At 42.3% G+C, this 25,000-nt stretch overlaps 1 protein-coding gene across 3 annotated transcripts in view; it reads right to left on the bottom strand.

Annotated features, from left to right (window-relative positions):
- LOC137643987 (probable phosphorylase b kinase regulatory subunit beta) overlaps window positions 1-25,000 on the bottom strand; it is a 647,361-nt gene that overhangs the window by 153,426 nt on the left and 468,935 nt on the right. For all 3 annotated transcript variants that reach the window (XM_068376819.1, XM_068376818.1, XM_068376820.1), the window contains one exon: window positions 20,127-20,236. In XM_068376819.1, coding sequence (XP_068232920.1) covers window positions 20,127-20,236 — 110 coding nt within the window. The remainder of the gene's footprint in view (window positions 1-20,126; window positions 20,237-25,000) is intronic.

Raw genomic sequence — 25,000 nt, 5'->3', positions numbered from 1 at the left:
CATTGTCTCAAGCTGTACCTGAAGAGACAGAGAGGCAGCCAGCCTCTCTTTTGTGTCCTGCTCCCACTGCAGAAGGTATTCGGTGAGCTCGGGGAGGTTTTTGTTAAACTGACGTCCCGCAACATCAGCTTCCAACTTTCCTACCGTGAAAATTAACTGGATATCTTTCTAGCTTTTGTCTTCGGGAGGGAGGCCTACATTCCTCCAATGTAGGGCAGGGTTTTCCTTCCTCCACCACCTTCAACACTGCCAGCAGGGCCTTTTCAGAGAAAGGAAAGACCATGGTGGTAGGAGCAAGAAAGGACGGATGCTTCTTGCTTAGGGCCGGCACCTTTGAGTTGGTGTAGCCCCTGCTCTTGAGGCAGTCGGCTAGAAGAGCTTGGGCCTTAGCATGGTCAAATACTATGACCTCCTTAGGCTCGGTCTCCTCCTTGGAGACTGGTTCAGATTTGAGACGGACGTAACAGTCCGGGTAGGCTTCAAAGCTAGGCCAGAACTCCACCTCTTCAAGGGGGACGGCGCTTAGCTTAGGGTTAATGACAATTCGTCCGCTTGTAATGGGCATGTGTTCTGCATGCGACCAAGGGTTTGTCACTGAGCAGGAGGAAAGATCCTTGACGCTGATCTTCTTCGGCGTCTGTTTTGACATACGCATAATCTCCCTCTTAAGATCCGCATGCCCCTGGCGGAACTTCTCATCCAGGAGTGCCACTAGAGCTTGGAGGGTATCCTGGGTGCCCACCACTACAGGTACTGGAGTGGCGGAGGTAGAGGGGACTGGTTCCGAAATGGCAACGGAAGAAACAGAAGGGGCGCGGGCAACCTCGCCCTCGGAGTCAGGAGTCTCTACTTGGTCTTCCTCTTCTTGACCCTCAGCCATCAGGGTCCTTTCGGTATTATCCGACACATCCGACATCTTCTCCACTTCGTCGATATGACAGTCTTGGAGAGCGTCCGAAACGTCTGGTTCAACCGTCAGTTGGACGCAGGGGATCTTAGGCTTGGGAATGACGGCATCTGCAGATGCCTTAGTTAAGAGTAAAGCTCTCATCCTTTCCTTTGGGAGATAAGGCCCCGTGGCGTTCTTTTGGAAGCCACACACCCACTTGCGTAGTTTCTCTCGGGCGATGTCCATGGCCTCTGCTGACGGAGGGTTGTTGAACGCCTCATCGAGCAGGTTCTTGCATACAGTGCAGACCTGAGGGTCCCAATAACAACGCCAGGTGGCCGTAGAAATCGGGGCGACGAACGCTGCAGAAGGCGCTCTCACACCGCATGTATTCCTCCTGTAAAAGAAAGAGGCAAATGAGTCTTTGGAAGTCAATAACAGTATGACTTACAGTAATCTTAGATTAGTATTAAAGTTATCAAACTTATAATATAAGATTCCGCACCATAACTAATCCTAGGAGCTCTTCATGAGCCCTAGGAGGAGGAAGAAACATCCACATTGGATGAGCCAAGCTTAGGCTTCCTCCGAGGAATTAGATACAGTGAGAGGGGGAGCTGAATTCATTCAGTAAACAAGAAAAAGGAGGGATAGATCTAATCCCCCTTATTCATGTTAGGTCCCGGCAAGAGACTGCGCATGGATGCACAGAATATGCTGGAAAATTTTTACTGTACAAATATACACAATAGTTTTCAGTCTAGGGTATATATTATACCATAGATGTACTGGCTATTATCCATAGCTGCACAATAATCACTGCCGGCACTGGGCCGGCAGGGGGAAGGAGTGACTGTCCACTGTATAGCCAAGATGGATGGCTCCAGCAGCGTGACGGCATGCCGGAAGTGTGCCTGGCATCGGCAAATCTCCATCAAGGGGAGACCCTTTCAAGCCATCAGTCTATGTGGCAGAGAGAGGGCGACACCTTTATGTGATGGCAGATTGCCGGCAAGTCGGCGGCCCCCGGCAGCCGGCAAGTGACCGGCAAAGGTATACCGACACTGACATCATTCAATGAGACAGATATGATACCGAAGACACTGACGGCTATCGCCGGCAGAGTGGAGGCGGCAGTGGACCGGCACTGAGAGAGAGAGGGATAGGATAGGAGAGAGAGGGAAGGGTAGTACTCGACACCCATACCCCTTCTTCCTCCGGAAGGAGTGTTCAAATGAAAGGGAGAGGGTGGCAACCTTTCATCCAGTCGCAACAGAGCCGGCAGTCGGCTATAGTTACCGGTGGCGGCCCAAGGGAGGACCGAAGAACACTCAAAGATAGTGAGGTCTTCCGCCGGCAGACCGACCTGTCGTATGCTATCCCATAGTTCGACTATATGCGGGAAGCGTAGCAGTTCGGACTAACCAACGAAATAACCAAGCCGAACCCACAACCCGCCGGCACGCGGTGGAGTTGTAGGACGGTGGACAGGGGTGTGATGGCTAAGCCAACACAAAGGGATAGAGGGGGAGGGGTAAGGGTCCTAAGGGGGAGTGTAGGAGGGAGGCATAGCTCCCACCGGCACTCCCAGGGGTGGGGATTCTGATTAGGGCTAGCCTATTTAGGTAGGAAGAATCCATTCTCCAGCCTAGGGTATGTTAGCACAGAGAAGGTACAGCACTAGTGTCCTGTCCTAAACTATAAGGAGCAGAATCCTCTTGGATTGCCTAACCTAGGCTAGGGGAGCTAGCCCCTCAAACCAGGAAAGACAAGGGTAGGACAAGTTGCTAGGCCACAGGGAGGAAGGGTCTTAACCCAACCAAGTGTGGACTAGGGGGAAGGGCAGAGCCCCTCCACCTTCACCCACCAGCAGGGACCAGAAGGAGAGTACATTCTTCTAATGGGGAGCGGGTGGCAAACGACTAGTACTCTGAGGTTCTGTCCCGAACTCAGAGCGCATGTACTATGGCAAGGAGTGGGAAAGAAAATCCTAGCCTAACCTTACCAGAATGCATTCGAGGTAAGGAGGGATAGGATGTAGCCTAGGCTACCTCAGAGGCAGGGATTACCTTAGATAAAGTAACTGGGGAGGTGAGAAAGTATACAAGAGCCCTTGCGTTAAATTAGGGGCAAGGGAGACAACTATCAAGATCATCGAAACCCCTTGTATACTTCCTAGAAGGCGAAAAAACATATGTGCAATCACTGAATCTTATATGTATAAATGCCTATATCTTCAGCTTGTAATTTAACACTAGGAACACTTATTATATCATGCAAGAAAGTAAACAAGGACGCCTAGGCTATCGAGCCTAGGGGCTAGGCTAGCAATCTAGCATACTAATTCGGCTACCTGCATTCGCCGAAAATGAATACTGTCGCCATAATATAACTAATTCCTAGCAATGAAGACTAAATAACTAATGTTGATTATTAGTTATAAGACTGGGAATGTTGTTCTGGCTAACTAAATAAAGCATGCGAGGCAAACAACAGCGTCGGCATTATGACGTCTACGGTCGGGGCACAGCTCCGCCACAAAACACAGGATTTAAAGATAAAAAGACGTTACTTTACGGCTAGAGATTATTTATACAATACAAGAATATGGTACTCAACTTTCCAGAAGAAGGCGAGGCAGAAGATTGCGACATAGCGAAAATACTTAGCGAACACTGGGAAAAACACCTAGTCAGAAACGCTACATATGAAGGAATGGAAAAATGGCGCGCATCGGTGACGTCAATCAAGATGGCGGCCGGATGTTGACATCGCCGAGTACCGTAACAGTAACGGAGGAGGAGAGTTTAGTAACGGCTCCTCCCATACTTGCCACACTCCCTCTCGAAGCGTAAACGCTACGTGGGGTACAGATACTATGTGGCGTGTCAAGCATACGTCCCGTTATTATACGATATCCTAAAGGGAATCCCTATGGGTACTCGCGCCAGAAGTTAGAATTCTGTGAAACCTTTAGTTTAATTCTTTGGGAATATCTACTGTACAGTAGTCAAATATACCCTCAGGAAGCTACTGAAGGAACCTTCCAACAGGACGTCATGGCTTGAGCCCTAAAATAAATAAATAAATATATATTTATATATATATATATACATATATATATGTATATATATATATATATATGTATATATATGTATATATATATATATATATATATATATATATATATATATATATATATATATATATATATATATATATATATATATATATATATATATATATATATAAAATAGATTTTAATCAAAGTGAAAAATCTATTTTTGGGTGAGAGGGCCATGTTGTCCTGATGGAAGGGTTCCTATAGGTGGTCTTCTAAGGGATATTTGCTACAGTGATACTCCCAGAGAATTAAACCAAAGGTCTCCAGGATTCTAACTCCTGGTGCGAGTATCCAATAAAGGATATCGCGAAATATCAGGGGACGTATTCTAAATACGACACATGGCAATCTTCACCCCGAATAGATTTAACGCTTCAATGTAAGGGGGAAGAATGGCAAAAGAAACCAGGTGGACCTCCTTCCCTATTTCTACCGTGACACCATTCCCATTCTTGACGTTAAGCGGAAATGGCCACAGATAAAATAATTTTGGGAGGGGTCAACAAAAAGGGTGGGTCCATCAGGACGACATGGCCCTCTCACCCAAAAACAGATTTTTCATTTTGATCAAAATCTGTTTTCTGGGCTCAGGCCATGTCGTCCTGATGGAAGTATAATAGAGAATTGTCTTGAAATTACTATTAGCTGTGGGTTTGTGTATGTGCCTTGCACCTTGAGTAGATTATTAGCTGGGGGTTTGTGTATGTGCCTTGCACCTTGAGTAGATATCCTTATCTGGTCTACTAGACCTATATATGAAATTCCAGAGATCTATTATTTCCACTAAACTTGGAGCTGGTTTAGTGCTTCTTGCCACAGCAAGGAAAATGTCGATATTGACAATAAGGATTCAAGGTTTGTATTTCAATTGTAACAAAAAAAAGGAAAACTTTGAAGCCTACCTTTTTTACTTACCTTGAGAATGTAAGTTTCATTCCTCCTATACAGGGATTTAATAAAACTCTAGTGTATTTTATTAGCTTATAACTGGGGGAGCAGTAATAAGACGTGAATACATTTTAAGTATTTTATTATTCAACAAATTTATCAAATGTAGTTACAACAAAGTATGAATCTGATCCAGCATTACAACACATCAAAATCCATATTTTCTTGTGTAGAAAAAATATATAAATACATTATCGGAATAACGCCACTCAAAGGAGATGTGAAACCAAATCTATCTGACATGGTCAGATGTTCGGAAATGCATAAACACTGTGAGGCAAAAGTTCACTCGGTACTGGTGTATTGGTCAGATATGCACCTACATAGAACAGTATGTTAATCATAGCAGTGATCTGCACTAGATGGTAGGTATACCCATGCACCCGATGCACTCTTAAGTCCCAAGACAGTCCACTGTTCATCGCAGCACTAGACGACGGGTTTAATGACTACCCGCCACTACCACAAAGTGTTTTATTTCCTGTACTTGCTTCGTGGAATGTTTGTAGAAGACCCTGGATGATCTCCACCCAGTGTATGAGTGGAGTCTTTCAAAGTCCATTTGTTGAAAGAAGTTCAACGAAGAAGCAACTTTCCTAGGATCGTGACCTGCGGGTGTACTGTCAGGATCCACTCTGCGAATAAAGTAGGTGAGTTTCGTCTCTGAAGAGCTGTCCTCCCTTGAAGTTTAAAGTTCTTCGAAGATAGACCTTAAGACACTCTACTGGGCACAGAGAGGCATCTTCCTTCAATGGGCAGATTCTCCAAGGACCCCACCTCTTGGTGGGTAGCTCGTTCTTGGCAAAAAAAGGCAGGATCAGGAAAAAGGTTCAGTTCTCCTGAGTCTAGGAACTGAATATGGCCTTTGTTTCTGGATAAGGACACTATTTCACTAACTCTAGCCCCTAAGGCTGTTGCAAACAGAAAAATTACTTTCTGTGTTAAATCCTTTAGAGTACAATCCTCATTGTCTAGGTTCCAAGCATAGTGCAAGACTTTGTACAAAGACCACGTGATGGGCTTTGGTGGGGCTGCTGGCTTGAGTCTAGCGCATGTTTTCGGAATCTTATTAAAGATTTCACCTGAGAGGTCCACCTCAAAAGCATACAGAAGTGGTCTAGCCAGGGCCGATTTACAAGAAGTAATTGTAGTAGAGGCCAGGCCTTGTTCGTGGAGGTGTATGAAGAATGCAAGACAAATCTATCGATATCTCTGTTGGTTTCCTTACTTTCACAAAGGACATCCATTTCTTCCAAGACGATTCGTATTGTCTCACAGTCGAACTTGAATTGTACTCCTCGATGAAGACAACTTAATCCTTCGAGATTCCAAACTTTTTGTTCGCTGCTAGGGAGAGAAAATCATGAGATGTAGGTTGCTGGTTCTCGTGGATGAAGCGTAGACAGTCGACTTCTGGATCAGTTGAGATAGCACTGGATTCGGCAGAGGAAACAGCTTCAGTTTCAAGTCTAGGGGTAGAGGGAAGCAATTGCTTTTGGGCCACTTGGGGGCCACTACTGCTGCTGTCCCTCTGAAGGATCTTAGCTTGTCGACGACTCTTAGCAGGAGATTGGTTGGTGGAAACAGGTAAATGCGATTCCACCTGTTCCAGTCGAGGGACATGGCGTCCATCGCTTCTGCTTGAGGGTCCATGTAAGGGGCTACGTAACGAGATAGTTTCTTGTCGCTCGTTGCGAAGAGGTCGTTCTGCAGTTCTGGGACTTTTTCCGAGATGAAGGAGAATGAGTCTGCGCCTACGGACCATTCTGTCTCTATGGGCTTTCGCCTGGATAGAGCGTCCGCCGTCGCATTGCGGAACCCTTGTAAGTGAACTGCTGATAGGTGCCATCCCCTCCTCCTTGCCAGGTAGAAGATGGCTAACATCACATGGTTGATGTGGGGTGATCTGGAGCCTTGTCAATTTAAACACTTTACTATCACCTCGTTGTCCAGGACCAATCTGATGTGGAATGATCTGCGAGGGGACAGTCTCTTCAACGTCAAAAAACTGCCATAGCTTTTTTGTCGTGAGAATGGCCTCCCCATCCTTCCAAGGAGGCATCCATGTGTATTACCCCTGATGGTTGTGGTGGTTGCAGGGGAATTGTCCGTGCTAGACTCTTGGCTGTTGACCACGGCCTTAACTGCGTGCGCAACAAGGTCTGGGTCAATCCTAGTTGATCTCTTCGAGCATTTGATGCGTATTTCCTCAAGACTCGTGATGCATCTTTCAAACGTACCTTTACCACAGGGTCTGTCACTGCTGCAAACTGGAGAGAGCCCAATACTTTTTCCTGTTGGCGTCTTGAAATCCTCTTGTGACGAATAAGTCTCCTGACAGATCCCGCTATTTTTCTCCTCCTCCTGGTGTGTGACTTTAAGTTGCATTGGATTCCTAGCTACTGGAACTGTTGAGCTGGAGAGAGACGAGACTTCTTGCATTTGATCTTGAAGCCCAGGTGTTCCAGGAACTGGATCACCCTGTTGGCTGCTTGCAGACAAGTAGTCTTGGATGCTGCCCATACCAACCAATCTTCTAGATATGCTACCACTTGAACTCCTTCAGTGCGTAGCTGTTGGACAATTGTATCTGCTAGCTTCGTGAATATCCTTGCGGCTGTGTTCAGTCGGAAGGGCATTGCTCTGAAGACAAACTTCTTCTTCTGTAGTTTGAACCCTAGGTAGGAGGAGAAAGAGCGACTCATCGGGAGATGCCAGTAAGCATCTGCTAGGTCTATTGAGACCGTGTATGCCCCTTTTGGCAGAAGGGTCCTTATGTGTTGCAAAGTAAGCATCCGGAACTTGTTGTTCTTGATGAACTTGTTGAGTGGAGACAAGTCTAGAATGACTCTGAGTTAGTCTGAGTCTTTCTTTGGAACACAAAACAGCCTTCGCTGGGACTTGATAGACTTCGCTTTCTTTATTACCTTCTTGTTCAAGAGTTCTGAGGTATATTCTTCCAACAAGGGGGTGGAGTGTTGGAAGAATTCTGGAAAACGGGGTGGAGTTTCCATTTCCACCCGAGTCCATTCGTGATTAGGCTGTGGGCCCAGGGATCAAAGGTCCAGTGATCCCGAAAGTGATGTAGTCTGCCCCCTAACTGGAACCGCTTATTGCTTGGGGGTCCTGCGGATTTATTTCCGCGACCACGTCCTCCTTGGCCCCGAGAGAAGTTGCCTCCTGGCGAACTTCTCTTAGGACCTTTTCCTTTCTGACTGGGGCAAAAGGAAGTCGACTGCCTCTCAAAGGTAGGGTTAAAAACTGGTGACTGGGCTACCAGTTGTTAAGGGACCATCTGGAAGGTGGTCTGAGGCATCGTGGTCATAGTCATGACGGGGAGTTAAGCAGGTCTATGTGGTCCCCTTGCCCTTTTATTCTTGGGCTGGGGACCTCCTTCCGAGGAAAATTTCCTTTTCGAGGCCATGCCCCACTTATGGAGAAGATTCCTTTTCTTCGTCGTTGCTCTGGCAATGACCTCTTGGACCAGTTCCTGTGGGAAAAGGTCTTTACCCCAAATGCTCGGGGTAATCAGCTTCCTTGGTTCGTGTCTGATGGTTGCTGAAGCCAAGACAAACTCTCTACAGGGTCTCCTCGCTCTGAGGAAAGCATATAAGTCTTTCACAAGGGTACCCATGTGAGATTTAGCCAGGAAGATGAACATTTCTGGGGCATTATGTTGACCTGCACTCATTTCCAGACAGTTCTGATAAGAGAGGGAAGCCGCAAGTCTCTCCTTCAATTCCTGTTCCTTCCTCAGAAGATAGTCTGGCAACTTCGGAAGGTTCTCATTGAACTGTTGTCCTGCTATCTCTGGATCTGACTTAGAGACGGAGAAGGTTAGGTGGACATTCTTCCACTTCTCCTCGCAGGTAGGCAGTGCTATAGAGAATGGCTTGCATTCCTCTAGGGTCGGACATGGTTTTCCCTCATAGACTGCCTTGACGGCAAAGTCTAGAGCTTTCTCCGTAAAGGGGAAAGAGATGGAGGAAGGAGCAAGAAAGGTGGGGTGCTTCTTGCTCAGTGCTGAGACTTTGGAGTTGGTATATCCGGCTCCCTTCAAGGCCTTCAGGAGGATGGCTTGCACCTTCTCGTGTTCAAACACGATGACCTCTTTGGGGACTGTTTCTTCTCGGGTCGCATTCTCATCCCGCAGTCTCGCATAGCAATCTGGATAGGCCGAAAAGTTAGGCCAGAACTCAAGGTCTTCAATTTGCTTGGCTCCCAACTTCTCGGAAACGAACATTTTCCCATTCATCATTGGCATATGCTCCACACACTTCCAGGGATTGGTTTCGGAGCAACGAGGGAGATCACACACTCTAAGAGGCTTCTTAGAGGTGCCCTTGGTGGTTCCGAAGCAGTCCATCTTCTCCTACAACAACCTTGGATGCTGCTTAATCGATTCCCGCATCGTCTCTTGTTCCCATTGAAACGACTCCATCATTCGTTGAAGAGATGTCAGAATCTCTTCATTTGCGTTAACCTGGTTATCAGGTTGTGGAGTTAGGGCCCTGATGGCTGCCGGTGGGAAACACAACATACTTTTGAGAAGTCTTCAGGCCTCCCTTGGTCTGACATCCACAATTATTACCGCCGGATGGATGGAAGCTAGAATCAGATGGATTCTTATCCCTTCCATTAGAATTCTCATTCTGGCAAGGACACAGTAGGCAGCCTGACAGTACTCCTACACTTCCAATTGTTGTGCTAAACCATAATAATAGGAAACTCTCCGGCTTTAATACTTTCTCTCTCTCTCTCTATCAGTTAGTGCCGCCATGTACTAACCTAACCCGGTAGTGTGCCGGCTGGACTACAGTATAAAGAATATACAGTAGTACATTTAATTTCTAACATATTCTACGTTTCCTATCACAGTCTATTGTTGGGACCACGGTATCATGTTGAGGTTGAGTAATCCCTCAACACCCAGCTAAATCCTTTGATCATCGGGACCCTAATAAATCACCGCTCAATATTAATATATTACAGGTGGATATAGTTATACTAGAACTTACTAACTCTAACTCTAAGTACTAGAGTTTCCTCCACCCTGTATTCTTCCTAACAAGGAACCTAAAATATTATTATTGACGGAGGTCTCAGTAATTGATTGGGGAGGAAAACGTAGATATGTGTCTTTTCTATTTCTTTTCCAGCTTACTATCCTAAGCTACCATAAACAATAGTAATTACTACTGTTAATAAAAATTGTAAGCTTTTATATCACTGATATAAAAAATTAAATACTCAATGAGCCCCTTTTCCTTTACAGGAGGAGCCAATGGAGAAGTGTGCAGCCTTATCCTGCAACCACAAAGGCAAAGACTTTTGTGGCCACACGAAGTGCAGAACTCATGCCCCCTGCTGCATTGTGTGGGGAGTCCTCAGGTACAGTATTGGGACCCGAAGGGTTGCCCCACCTGTTCGACCCTGCTGGCCAACCCCTTCGGAGAAGCCCCATCAGTCAACATAGAGACTAGGGATACAGCGAGGGAGACCCTTTGCAAATGGTTAAGAAGGTTCCAGAAGAATTCTCAAGGACCATACTTACCCAACGACTCCCAAAGGTGTCTACTGTTCCCCAAGGGTCTACCAAATGCGGTGGTGCCCCAGCAACAGGTCCCGTCTCTCCTCATACAACAGAGGATAGACGCGGACATAGATAAGGCATTGGAAGGCATGGACATCCACCAAGAAAGGACGTCAGAAGTGTCCATTGACACTGAGAAGGACCTACTGCAAGGAGGCCCTGAAGAAGACGTGGAACATCCACAAGCGGAGGAAGAAGGATCCGTTTCAACGGCACCCGAAGACCCACAGTTCGCCGTGACGGCATACCAACCTATGCCGTCAACTTCTTCAATCCCAACTCAACAACCAGTTGCACATGCCGACAAGAACGAAGCGATCCTCACTTCGATTCAACGGATGATGGAATTGTTCCAAAAGGAACAAGAGACGATGAATCACTCAGGCAGCAACAGATACTGTTGCAGGAGAGGGCGGACCGCCCTAGATTTACCAAGGGCTCCACTAAGAAGCCCCTTAAAGTGTTGGATCTCCCTCACCACTCCGAAACCAACCCCTGGAGGTATGCGGATCCTATGCCCACGATGAATGGGAAACTATTCGTCTCGGAGAAGTTGGGGACCAAGCTGATTGAAGATCTTCGAGTTCTGGCCTAACTTTTCAGCTTACCCAGAATGTTACGTAAGTCTGCGGGATGAACATGCAACCCGTGAGGAAACGGTACCCAAAGAGGTCATTGTCTTCGAGCATGACAGGACGCAAGCCACCCTCCTGAAAACCTTGAAAGGAGCCGGGTACACCAACTCCAAAGTCTCAGCACTGAGCAAGAGACATCCCACCTTTCTTGCTCCTTCCTCCATCTCTTTCCCCTTTTCGGAGAAGGCAGTCGACGAGGGCAAACCCTGCCCAACCCTAGAGGAATGCAAACCATTCTCTCTAGCACTACCTACCTGCAAGGAGAAGTGGAAGGATGTCCACCTAACCTTCTCCGTCTCAAAGTTGGATCCAGAGATAGCAGGCCAGCAGTTCAATGAGAACCTTCCGAAGTTGCCAGACCACCTTCTGAGGAGGGAACAGGAGTCGAAAGAGAGACTTGCAGCCTCCCTTTCTCATCAAAACTGTCTGGAAATGAGTGCAGGTCAACAGAACGCCCCAGAAATGTTCATTTTCCTGGCTAAGTACCACATGGGTACCCTTGTGAAAGACTTATATGCTTTCCTCAGAGCGAGGAGAGCCTGCAGAGAGTTCGTTTTGGCCTCAGCGACCATAAGACACAAACCAAGGAAGCTGATGACCTCGAACATCTGGGGTAAAGAACTTTTCCCACAGGAACTAGTCCAAGAGATCATAGCCAGAACAGCCACGGAGAACTGGAACCTTCTCCAAAGTGGGGCATGACCTGAAAGAGGAAATTTTCCCAGCCCAAGAATAAAGAGGCAAGTAGACCACGCAGACCTGCACAACTGCCTGCCATGACCATGACCATGATGCCTCAGACCACTTTCCAGATGGTCCCTCAACAACTGGTAGACCAGTCGCCAGTGTTTAACCCTAATTTTGAGAGGCAGTCGACTTCCTTTCGCCCTAGTCAGAAAGGAAAAGGCCCTAAGAGAAGTTCGCCAGGAGGTAACTCCTCTTAGGGCCAAAGACGACGTGGTCACAGAAAGAAATCCGCAGGAATCCCCATACAAAGAGGGGCTCCAGGTAGGAGGCAGACTGTATCACTTTCGGGATCGCTGGACCTTCGATCCCTGGACCCACAGGCTATTAACGGACTCGGGTGGAAATGGAACAGAACTCCACCCCCTTTTCCAGAATTCTTCCAAAACTCCACACCCTCGTTAGAAGAATATACCTCAGAACTCTTGAACAAGAAGGTAATAAGGAAAGCGAAGTCTATCAAATTCAAGGGAAGGCTGTTTTGTGTTCCCAAGAAAGACTCAGACAAACTCAGAGTCATTCTAGACTTGTCTCCACTCAACAAGTTCATCGAGAACAAGTTCCGGATGCTTACTTGGCAACACATAAGGACCCTTCTACAAAAAGGGGTGTAAACAGTCTCAATAGACCTGGCAGATGCTCACTGGCATCTTCTATCGAGTCGCCCTTTCTCCTCCTACCTAGGATTCATGCTACAGAAGAAGTGTGTCTTCAGAGCAATGCCCTTCAGACTGAACACAGCCCCAAGGATATTCACGAAGCTGGCACACACAACCGTCCAGCAGCTACACTCCAAAGGAGTTCAATAAATAGCATATCTAGACAATTGGCTGGTATGGGCAGCATCCAAGATTACATGTCTGCAGGCAGCAAACAAAGTGATCCAGTTCCTGGAACACCTGAGCTTTAACATCAATCGCAAGAAGTCTCCCCTTCCTCCAGCTCAGAAGTTCCAATGGCTAGGAATCCAAAGGAACTTAGTCACACGACCTCTCCATTCCATCCAAGAAGAGGAGAGAGATGAGGGATCTGTCAAGAGACTAATCCGTCACAAGAGGAGTTCAAGAACTAGCATATCTAGACGATTGGCTGGTATGGGCAGCATCCAAGACTACTTGTCTGCAGGCAGCCAACAAAGTGATCCAGTTCCTGGAACACCTGGGCTTCAACATCAATCGCAAGAAGCCTCCCCTTCCTCCAGCTCAGAAGTTCCAATGGCTAAGAATCCAATGGAACTTAAAGTCACACGACCTCTCCATTCCATCCAAGAAGAGGAGAGATATAGAGGGATCCGTCAAGAGACTAATCCGTTACAAGAGGATTTCAAGACGCCAACAGGAAAGAGTATTGGACTCTCTCAAGTTTGCAGCAGTGACAGACCCGGTGCTAAAAGCACGTCTAAATTATGCGTCAGGAGTCTGGAGAAGATACGAATCAAACGCTCAAAGAAATCAACCAAGGTTGACCCCGACCCTGTTGCGAATGCAGTTAAGGCCGTGGTTAACAGCCAAGAGCCTAGCACGAACAATTCCCCTGCAACCACCACAACTATCTGTGGTGATACACACGGACGCCTACTAGAAAGGATGGGGAGGCCATTCTCACGACAAAAAAGGGCAAGGGAATTGATTGCATCAGTTCAAAACCTTTCATATCAATGTTTTGGAAACTCTGGTAGTTTTCCTGACGTGGAAGAAACTATCCCCTCGCAGAACAATCCACATCAGATTGGTCCTGAACAACAAAGTGATAGTAAAATGTCTAAATCGACAAGGCTTGAGATCACCTCACATCAACCATGTGATATTAGTCACCTTCTATATGGCAAGGAAGAAGGGATGGCACCTATCAGCAGTTCACCTACAAGGGTTCCGCAATGTGACGGCGGACGCTCTATACAGACGAAAGCCCATAGAGACAGAATGGTCTCTAGACGCAGACTCATTCTCCCTCACCTCGGAAAAAGTCCCAGAACTGCAGACCGACCTCTTCGCAAGGAGCAACAACAAGAAACTACCTCGTTACGTAGCCCTCAAGAAGAGGCGATGGGCACCATGTCCCTCGACTGAAACAGGTGGAATCACATTTACCTGTTTCCACCAATCAATCTCCTGCTAAGAGTCCTTGACAAGCTAAGATCCTTCAGAGGGACAGCAGCAGTAGTGGCCCCCAAGTGGCCCAAAAGCAATTGGTTCGCTCTAGTTCTAGAGCTGAAACTGAAGCTGTTTCCTCTGCCGGACCCAGCATTATCCCAAGTGGTCCAGAAGTCAACTGTCTACGCATCATCCTCGAGAACCAACAACCTACATCTCACGATTTTCTCGCCCTAGCGGCAAACAAAAAGTTTGGAATCTCGAAGGATAAAGTTGACTTCATCGAAGAGTATAAGTCAAGTTCGACTAGGAGCCAATATGATTCGTCATGGAAGAAATGGGTTTCCTTTGTGAAAACAAGGAAACCGACAGAAATATCGATAGATTTCTGTCTAGCATTCTTCATATTACTACACGAACAAGGCCTGGCTTCTACTACGATTACCTCGTGTAAGTCGGCCCTGGTTAGACCACTTCTGTACGCCTTTGGAGTGGACCTCTCAAGTGAAATCTTTAATAAGATCCCAAAAGCATGCGCTAGACTCAAGCCAGCAGCCCCACCAAAGCCCATCACGTGGTCTTTGGACAAAGTCTTGCACTATGCTTCGAACCTAAACAATGAGAATTGTACTCTAAGAGGATCTAGCACAGAAAGTCATTTTTCTGTTTACAATAGCCTTAGGGGCTAGAGTTAGTGAAATAGTGTCCTTATCTAGAAACGAAGGCCATATTCAGTTCCTAGACACAGGAGAACTGAACCTCTTTCCTGATCCTGCCTTTCTTGCCAAGAATGAGCTACCCACCAAGAGGTGGGGTCCTTGGAGAATCTGCCCACTGAAGGAAGATAACTCTCTGTGCCCAATAGAGTGTCTTAAGGCCTATCTTCGAAGAACTTCAGACTTCAAGGGAGGACAGCTCTTCTGAGGCAAACCTATGGATCAAACCTATCCCTGAGACAACTGAGAGCAAAGCTCATCTACTTTATTCACAGAGCGGATCCTGACAGTACATCCGCAGGTCACGATTCAAGGAAAATTGCTTCTTTGTTGAACTTCTTTCAACATATGGACTTTGAAAGACTCCGCTCATACACTGGGTGGAGATCATCAAGGGTCTTCTACAAACACTATGCATGCGAAGCAAGTACATGAAATAAAACATTTTGTGGTGGCGGCGGGTAGTGCTGCGATGAACAGTGAACTGTTTTGGGACTTTACAGTGCATCGGGTGCATGGGTACACTTACCTTCTAGTGCAAATCACAACGATGATTAACACACTGTTCCATATAGGTGCATATCTGACCAATAACACCAGTGCTGAGTGAACGTTTGCATCACAAATTCTGTACAAGTCAAGACAGATTTGGTTTCACATCTCCATTGAGTGGCATTATTCCGATAATGAAATTACTTATGTTTTCCTACAAGAAAAATATGGACCCTGATGTGTTTTAATGCTGGATCAGATTCATACTCTATTGTAACTACATTTGATAAATCTAGTTGCAAAGAAAAAAAAATACTAAACGTATTTGCGTCTTATTACTGCTATCTCAGTTACAGACAAATAAAACATGCTAGAGCTTTAATTAGGCCCTAGAAGGGCCCAGAACTTAAAATCAGGATACAGATTTCCAAGGTAAGGGAAAGGTAATCTCTAAAGTTTTACCTTCCGTTCCTATGGAAATTCAAACCTTGAATCCTTATTGTCGATGTCGACACTTTCTCTGCAGGGGGCAGGAAGCATTAAACCAGTACCAGGCTTAGTGGTAATGACAGTCAACTGCAATTTCACATACAGGTTTAACAGACCAGATAAGGAAATCCATTCAAGGTAGAAGGCACATACACAAACCCACAGCTATAGTAATTTCAAGTTAATTCTCTAGTGTGCTTCCATCAGGATGCCATGGCCTGAGCCCAAAAAATGGATTTTGAGCAAAGCAAAAAATCTATTTTTGGGTGAGAGTGCCATGTCGTCCTGATGGACCAACCCTTTTACTGACCCCTACCAAAATTACTCTATCTGTGGCCATTTCTGCTTAACAACAAGAAAAGCAATGGCATCGTAGTAGTAATAGGGAAGGAGGTCCACCGGGTACCTAGATCGGCACCCCCTTTATTCGCCACTCTTCCCTCTTACATCAAAGAGTTAAATCTATTCAGGGTGAAGATTGCGATGTGTCATATCTAAAAATACGTCCCCTGATACTATGCCATATCCTTAATTCGATACTCGTGCCAGGAGTTAGAATCATGGAGACCTTTGGTTTATTTCTCTGGGAGTATCACTGTAGCATATATCCCTTAGAAAGCTACCTACAGGAACCCTTCCATCAGGACAACATGGCACTCTCACCCAAAAATAGATTTTTTGCTTTGCTCAAAATCTGTTTTAAAGACCTTACTAAATTGTTTTTCAATTGACTACTTACTACAAGAACTAATGTGTATGAGGTGAAGAGACTTGTTTTAAGCAAGTGGGGTACTGATCCATCTATTTATTCTATAAAAGAAAAACAGAAGAGCTAATGGCTGAGTTTGCAAGTAAATGATACACAAAGCCATACAAACAAGATGAAATCGAACAGATTCAGCAAATCTTTATTCAAATGGAAAACACTTAGTCTGAGGGAATCATAGAATTTTCTACTCAACCACAAAACAATAAGAGCTATAAAGAGAGTTTATTTCATCAAGAGGAGTGATCAAATATCTAGACTAATATTTTAGCACATAGGGACAAGTGGTGATTACAGGCACTTACTTTAGCAAGAGGAGTGATAAAAGGATTCAAGTAACCATCTCAGTCTTCTGCCTCACAAATTATAGATGTTTAAAAATACTGTCTAGAAATGTGGGAGTGCAATGGTATCACAACAGATGGGTCAAAATTGAATAAAGAATTCAGGGATCTAAAAGAGGATCCTTACGGAATAATGCACTAGAACCCCTAGCTATTACTATTATCAGTGTTATTTGCTAAGTTACAACCCTAGTTGAAAAAGCAGGATGCTATAAGCCCAGGGGCTCCAACAGGGAAAATAGCACAGTGAGCAAAGGAAACAAGGAAAAATAAAATATTTCAAGAACAGTAACATGAAAATAAATATCTCCTATATAAACTTTAAAAAAACAAGAGGAAGAAAAAACAAAAGATAGTGTGACCAAGTGTACACTCAAGCTAGAAAACTAACCCAAGACAGAGGAAGACCATGGTGCAGAGGCTATGGCACTACCCAAAACTAGAGAACAATGATTTGATTTTGGAGTGTCATTCTCCTAGAAGAGCTGCTTACAATAGCTAAAGAGTCTCTTCTACCCTTACCTAGAGGAAAGTGGCCACTGAATAATGATAGTACAGTAACCCCTTGGGTGAAGAAGAATTGTTTTTCAATCTCAATGTTGTCAGGTGTAAGAGGACAGAGGAGAATATGTAAAGAATAGGCCAGACTATTCAGTGTTTGTGTAGGCAAAGGAAAAATGAACTGTATCCAGAGAGAAGAATCCAATGTAGTACTGTCTGGCCAGTCAAGGACTTGTGGAGTTAAGCTAGGGTTTTAAACAGGGCAGGTTAGGCCTGAAATATTACAGAGTTCAAAACTAATTGGTTTTCAGTGCTTCCACAAAAGGAAATAAAAACATGATTCTAAAGATAAATAGCATAAATTAAACTCGTTAGACTGTAGTAAAGATAAAGGCTGGAGTGGTATTACCTTCCTCATTCCCCTTATATGAAAATGAGAATTACAAACTTTTGTTAACTGATATAACCAGAACTGATTTTCAGCCTCCTGACATTATTGTACAAAAGATAATTTGCTGTAAAATCCCTGTACAACGGGTTTAACATTTCTCCTATCAAAAGTTACCAAAATCTTTTAAAATATGTTTATTAAGAAATTAGATTCATTGTTGTATTTTTAGTTAACTAGGGCACTTTTTTCACAAGAACTGGCACCCACAGACTGGGACGAAGCATCTCTTGGCATCCCCTGATAACATGTAGAAAATGTTTCTAAGAATCAATCAATACTAAATAACTGATCCTGAATAAGGGATGCTTTCAAATTAATCTTGATTTTGCCCTGTTCTATGGCCAAAGGGAACCCTAACTACACCTGTCATTCAAGTATGGAAAGAAACAAATATTAGAAACTATATAAATTGCCTGAGCACTTGTTATTTTGAATAAATGTTTATTTTACCTTTTTTTTTAGTCCGCAAACAATCCCTAACTGCATAATATGTACTGGAGACCATGCAGTGATAATATGAATTGCATTTATATTAACCAGAACTACTATTTTCATATCAAGGGATAATAACAATCTGGACATAACCTTATTCAGGTAATTGGCAACATCAAAGAAAACAAAAATTAGATTAATCATTATTAAAAGCTGAAATCTTCAATCTAATCACATATAACTTTTAATAGTACAAATGTCAAAAGATTGGAAAGAATTCATTTAGGCATTTGTAATAATATTCTGTAAATTCTTCACTGATCGTTAAGTTCAAGGTTAAAGAACAGCTCTTAATCCAGAATGAACTTTATTGTGGGACATAGGCTTTAACGTTAAATGGGAAATTGAATTACCAGCCTTACTTGAATTTAGGATAACCGTTTATATATCCTACCCAAAACCAACTACGAAAATTGAGATGCATAGGCAGTCATGGAAGCAGTCCTTCTTGACAACTCAGAATAACAACCATCATTAATTTATCTTAAAAGTTTACTTTTCATAATCATCTTTTGATAATCTAAACTGTTTTTCAATTGTTTACAAAAGTACAGTACTATGTACGGGAACTAAAGTGTATTTGATTAAGAGACTGAGTTATTAAAGTGATAAACTAGTGACTGAGCTTGCAAGTGACCAATGCACAGAACTATTGAAACATGAAGCCACTGAATAATTTTAGGGTTTTTTTTGACAGATTAATTCAAAAGAATAAATTTTTGTCTATGAGATTTCTATGATCTGCCCCACGAACCACATAATAAAAAGTTAAAGAACGCTATTTCATTGAGAGGGGTGATATGATATTCAGACGACCATATTGGCAAATAAGGGATAAGCAATTGCTTAGAGGCACTTACTTTAGTGATAGAGGGATATTAGGATCCAGACTACAATCTAGGTCATCTGCCTTGCAAATTCTAAGTGTCTAGCACAGTGGCTAGAAATACAGGAGTGCAAGGGTTTCGCAGCAGACGAGTCTAAAGAAAATAAAAAAACTGAGGCTCTAAGAAAGGATCTAAAATCTGGGATGTGCAGTGTACCATCAGATAACTTACTGAATGGTGCACTATAACCATTACTTATCACTTGAGGAGTTAGTCCACGACCTGAAACAGAGCAGGATAGGCCTAGAATATTACCCTAAACTGAAAACTTCCATGGACTTTCACAATAGAAACTATTGATGTTAAACTTTTGATTAGCCCATGACTATCAAAAGTAACTCATAAGGCTGTAGCTAAATCAAAGCCTTGGCCTAGCCTTCTGCAGATTTCCCCTCAACTAAAAGTAAGATAATTTTATGCCTTGAACTTTAATCTGATCTTGAAACATAGTTCGCAGATAGGAACAGTTAGGCTTACATACTCCTCACAAAATTTGATAAATAAGAAAAATTGTTCTCACCACAAGATACAAAGAATGCAGATCATGATCACCCAGCAACTATTCTTATGCACTACAGTGCAGTAATTGCTAACCAATTCTGAGAAGACATCTCAAGACCATTAAAATAACAATAAAAACTGACAAAAACCTTGAAATCTAGAGCTGTGTGGCATATATCTTTACAGTTCACTGTTGACAGTGAAACTGAAGAAGCGATATGACAAGCACAGCATGTTGTTGTTAGAAGCTGGTCAAATAGGTTAACACTAGAGGCACCATCTTATTGGATGTAAAGAAAATGGGAAATTTCTTAAAATCAAGGAGCAATGACAACATTCAAGGCTTCCAGAGACAAAAACAATAGGAACATTAGGGTTGATTTATAGAAAAAAATACTTAACTACAGAGAGTACTTACTGAACTCCTTTAGTCACAAAAATAAAAAAAATCCTTTACAAACCTTACTCTGATATTGAGAATACCAGTGAAGAGCTGTGTGTGTGTTGCAATTAATTTTCCACAATATAAAACTACTTCTTGCTGTAACACTGCCTGCACAACACCATGATCCTGAAATTCAATTACGTCATGAAAGATATTTAAAGGCATATTACTGTCATTACTATTATATCCATTTACAACTATAACTATATAGTGTAAGTAAACTTTAAAAAAATCCACAGAACTTAAAGAGCAAACTATACTAAGCTCTACACTGTTTATTAATATTCTACCTATATCTAAAGTACAGTACCTTGGTTTAAGAATTGATTAATTCTGGGAGCACATTCACAACCTAAAATGCTTGTACAGTATTCTAAAAGAATTTTTCCCATGAGAAATGAAATCAATTTGATGTGTTCTGCAAGTTCATAAATATACATTTAAACTTATCTTAAGGGTTTTGTTAAGGTAATCCTTGAACAATCTATAACCCTTAACAATAGAAATGAATAAAGAACAATATTTCACAAGGAAACAGATATTATTAACATATTAACTTGCACTTTAGCTTTGAGGAGAGTCATGGGTAGCATACGGGAGACAAAAAAGGGGGAGGAGGCTACAACCTGGAAGGAGAATCTCCCTTGATGAGTAGTTCTGGTAAAATATTGGCAGTTCTTTCTCTTGAATGACATTCACTATCAATAAGTGAATCATTTAATTTATGCTTTATGGACAGTAGCTTGTCTTTTTTTACACTCTTACATTCAATTTTGACAAGGAACCTATCTATAGATAGGCTGCCTTTGAATTTTCTTTAAAATGGCATAAAAGTGGGTTAAAAGTCACAAGAACAATGCTTTGGTGGCGTATGGGCACTGTGTGGCTGATTTAGTCCTAGTCTCGTTAGTACTTGTTGACAAAATACGCCCATATTTTTGCTCACAGACAGATGCAATACTGGTAACCCAATTCAAATGTGTATGCTCCTATCCTGATTTACTTGTATTCAAAGTTACTCGTAACCAGAGGTAGTACTGTAGTTCAAGGACAATCAAGAGTTTAGAGATCCTCATAGCATGATGTATCATACCACCATTGAATTGGGAATTTTCTGAGTAGGCAATTGGATTTTGTGATACAAAGATATAGGTTTCAGAGAAAAGGCACTTTTTTGGATAATGATCATAAGGTTATTGGATAAAGATTATAATATGCTGAATGTCACTTTGCTTCATGTTTGGCAAGTGCGCTTATGCAAAAAAAGAGAGAGAGAGAGAGAGAGAGAGAGAGAGAGAGAGAGAGAGAGAGAGAGAGAGAGAGAGAGAGAGAGAGAGAGAGAGAGAGAGAGAGAGAGAATGTAATTTCATAATTAAAAATTAACACTTCAAACTTATAACCTCATAACCAACTGCTTTCATTTGCTTGGTTGGTCTGAGTATAGGTGGTCTATGGTAGGCCTCACATCATCCTTCTCATACCTTTTGTTATTCTGTAGTGTGTGCAAAATAAATAGCCAGTGGGTGAGTGAAGAAGTTCCAAGGCAAATGATTTTAGGTATGGAAATATTTCCTTTAAAAAAGTGATCTAACAGAAGTTGAACTATCAGATAACAAGATTGCTAGTAACAATAATAAAATAAAAAATACTTTGGAAGACAACCTTTTATTAGACTGTACATATATCACTACAGATGCTTATTGTCTCAATTGTATTAATTTTGCAAGGAGTTTTCCATACAGTAGTTTTGATGATTTTTCATTCCTTTCTACTGTTTTCCATCAATAAAGTTCCATTTTTCATGGTTCACATTGGGGATATATATATTCAGTCATTAAGATTCTTTTATTGCACCAAAAATAAGTTTAATATATCTGTGATCTGCATAAAAATTCAGTAAATTTTGAGGCATAGATCTTTAAAAAGGCTGATCAATTCATTGCCTCTTAATTGTGCCACATTTTGCATTTAGAGGAACAGTGAAGTATTGAAGAGCTGTGGCCATTTTGGTTGTATTAACACAGTTTTGGCTAGTCTGAGAGGGCATGAATTTTCTCATTAGTTAAAGGCTAGGCACCTGACTGTACAAGTGTGGACCTCATACCACCTAATTGGTGTAGCTGACCCTTCTCAGGGAATAATCCTACAGTGGTGTTGCTTGGCTTCTGGGCTTTAATTTGTTACTATAATCACTGCGGTAGCCAGGCTGTTATCTCAATGATCTGATGTAGCTAAAAATTTTCTGAGATGATGATGATGATTGGCTAAGGTAGAATCCTAGTTGGGAAAGCCGTGCTATAAGTCCAAGGGCTCCAACAGGGAAAATAGTCCAGTGAGGAAATGAAATAAATAAACTACAAGAGAAGTAGTGAACAATTAAAATATTTTAAGAACTGTAACTATGAAGCAACAATAAAACAAACAAATGCATTTGTATATCTAGGTAGTATAACAACAAGTGATGCAAGATGTAATAAATAGAAAAGAGGCTACTAATAGCAAAAAATGCATTCATCAGTATGAAAACTAAATGACAAACAACAGGATAGGGATTCAGATAAGATTATACATTGTTAGCAAGGATTTGGATACAGATGAGGAACAGGACCAGACTGCACAACTCCAGGTTAAGATTAGATATTCAAACTAACAAGTGGGCAAGAAAATCAAGGTCACTGTTCTCTAATACACACCTACAAGTGAATCTAGGTAGTAGAAATAACCATCAATCTGTATTATAAAAGCAAGTATACTCAATTAATATTAAGAGGGTGAATGTGCTAACTGAGAAATCATATCAGACAAAATTTCCACCGTGAACCTGGAACACAACTTGAATTTTGTTGCATTTTCCCAAAATGTAAATATTGGATGCTTCATAATGAAAAAGACCCACCACCCTGGGTGTAAGATGTTTTGAAAGGGACTAATGTGGTCTACCAGTACTAATGTCCAATCCATAAATGCATTTGCAGCTACATTGGGATTAGCATCATGCATCTCTTAAACAGGTTAGCTTGCCCAATAAATCAGGGTGTAATCAAGGCACACTTCATATGGATCATATGTTACCTAAGAAGACATAATCAAGAACACTGAAGTAATTAGCAATGCCTGCAAAGTAAAGCATCTCAAAGTATTATAAAAATTTAAGAAGAAACCAACGTTAATAGTTTCATCATTAGGGTGAGTTCTGGACGAACCGTACATACGGATGTACCGTACAAAAGCTCTTAAGACCATATGTATTATTTTAAGCTAGTTAGCGTCTAAAGAGTGAAAGAGAAAACGGAGTTACAAAGCTCTGTCCCTTCATTGGAGAACGGGAACCAACAGCGCATGAATGAAGAGAGTTTTTCAATTTTTCTCATTCCTGATGTAATATTTTGTCTCTAAGTTATGGTTTGTGGTGCTTATGATTCAAAATAAATCTAATTACTGAGACTCTTTGATGAGCTTATCAACTTTGAATCATTGGATTTTATTGACTCAACAATCTCTACGACAGATAAGGTTGATAAAGAGAGATAGTATTGTGAATAAGTCTACGCTTGGTTTTTTTCAAAAATTGACTAAATACAAAGATTATGTTTTGGGAAAAGTAGAAGGTTATATTGCAAACCACGTAACTAAATTCAATCTGTTGATGGAAAAGATAAAGCAAGAAATTAAATATTACTTGCGAGTATGCTATATCTATATATAGACAAAAACTTTTTGGTTGAAATTTGATTTCAAGCTAATTACAATTTTGGTACACGGGTTTAATTTTTTACCTACACAGTATCTAAACATATTTGAAATAGTGTTATTTCAAAATTGTGGTTTTTCTTCTTTTCTAGATAGCAATATTTTTCATACCATGTAGTTTCATTTTCCTTTGATAATTTTTTATGAAAAAAGACTGAAGCAGCAATACAGTATGTATAGGCCCATTTGAAGCTTTCTCTCTTAAAACTTGCTCAAGAAATATACCATATACTATATCTTGCTGAAGTGTTATTATATAACCAATGATATGAATTAGTACGATATTTTAGACTTGTAACTATTTATAGGGAATAGCACTTTCTCATTCTCTATTGTTATCCTACTAAAATTAATTTTATGTCCTTGAAAACTACCTCCTTCTCACCCTGTCACACTTGAAATGTCCTTTCATTGCCTATTCTAAATTTAAGTAAATTCTTTATTGAAAATTAATACTCCAATCACATTCAAATGGGGAAACTTTGTGGTTAGTTTCATCCCTACTAAAGGAGAGAAATGCTCTTAAAATCAGATGTTGGGTTTACCAATGTGCTGCAATTTTGATTAAGGAGTTTAACTGATTTTGTCAGGAAATGGTCTAACTAATTTACTACAATTAGTAATGAAGGTACAGTGGAACCTCTATATACGATTGTTCCAACATCCGGCGTAAAATTCGATCGAATTCTCGTCTCGACACCCGACGTCATGCTCCAACATCTGACGTAGACCATACACATAAAATTTTCTCAAAGCGTCGGTCGTAGTTTCTTGTTTACGCCGGTAAATGGCAGCATGTCGGAGGGACGCCAGTGAGCGTCACGTCGGTCAGTTCTCTGTTCTCGTGCGCATCGTGTGGTTGTACCCTGTTCACCCGTTATTAACAGCAGTAAAACCATCGAAGAGGATCACCATTATTTCAAAACATCGCAACCCTACCCTGGAAGAGATGGAACGCCTTTTGTTAATATGGATAAAGGACAAAGAGATTGTTGGTGATACGATCACTGAAACGATAATTTTCGATAAGGCCAGCGCTAACTATTGTGACTTGAAGGTGGCGGGCTCTGGGGGTGACGCGAGGGAGAGTTCAACCAATCCTATGACGGAGAAATTCAAGGCATCTCGCGGTTGGTTCGA

This window comes from Palaemon carinicauda, chromosome 7 (genome assembly GCF_036898095.1).
Source record: "Palaemon carinicauda isolate YSFRI2023 chromosome 7, ASM3689809v2, whole genome shotgun sequence".
In the NCBI taxonomy this organism is placed as follows: domain Eukaryota; kingdom Metazoa; phylum Arthropoda; class Malacostraca; order Decapoda; family Palaemonidae; genus Palaemon; species Palaemon carinicauda.
Note: the sequence above shows the minus strand (reverse complement) of the source record. Positions and strands in the feature narration are given on the sequence as shown.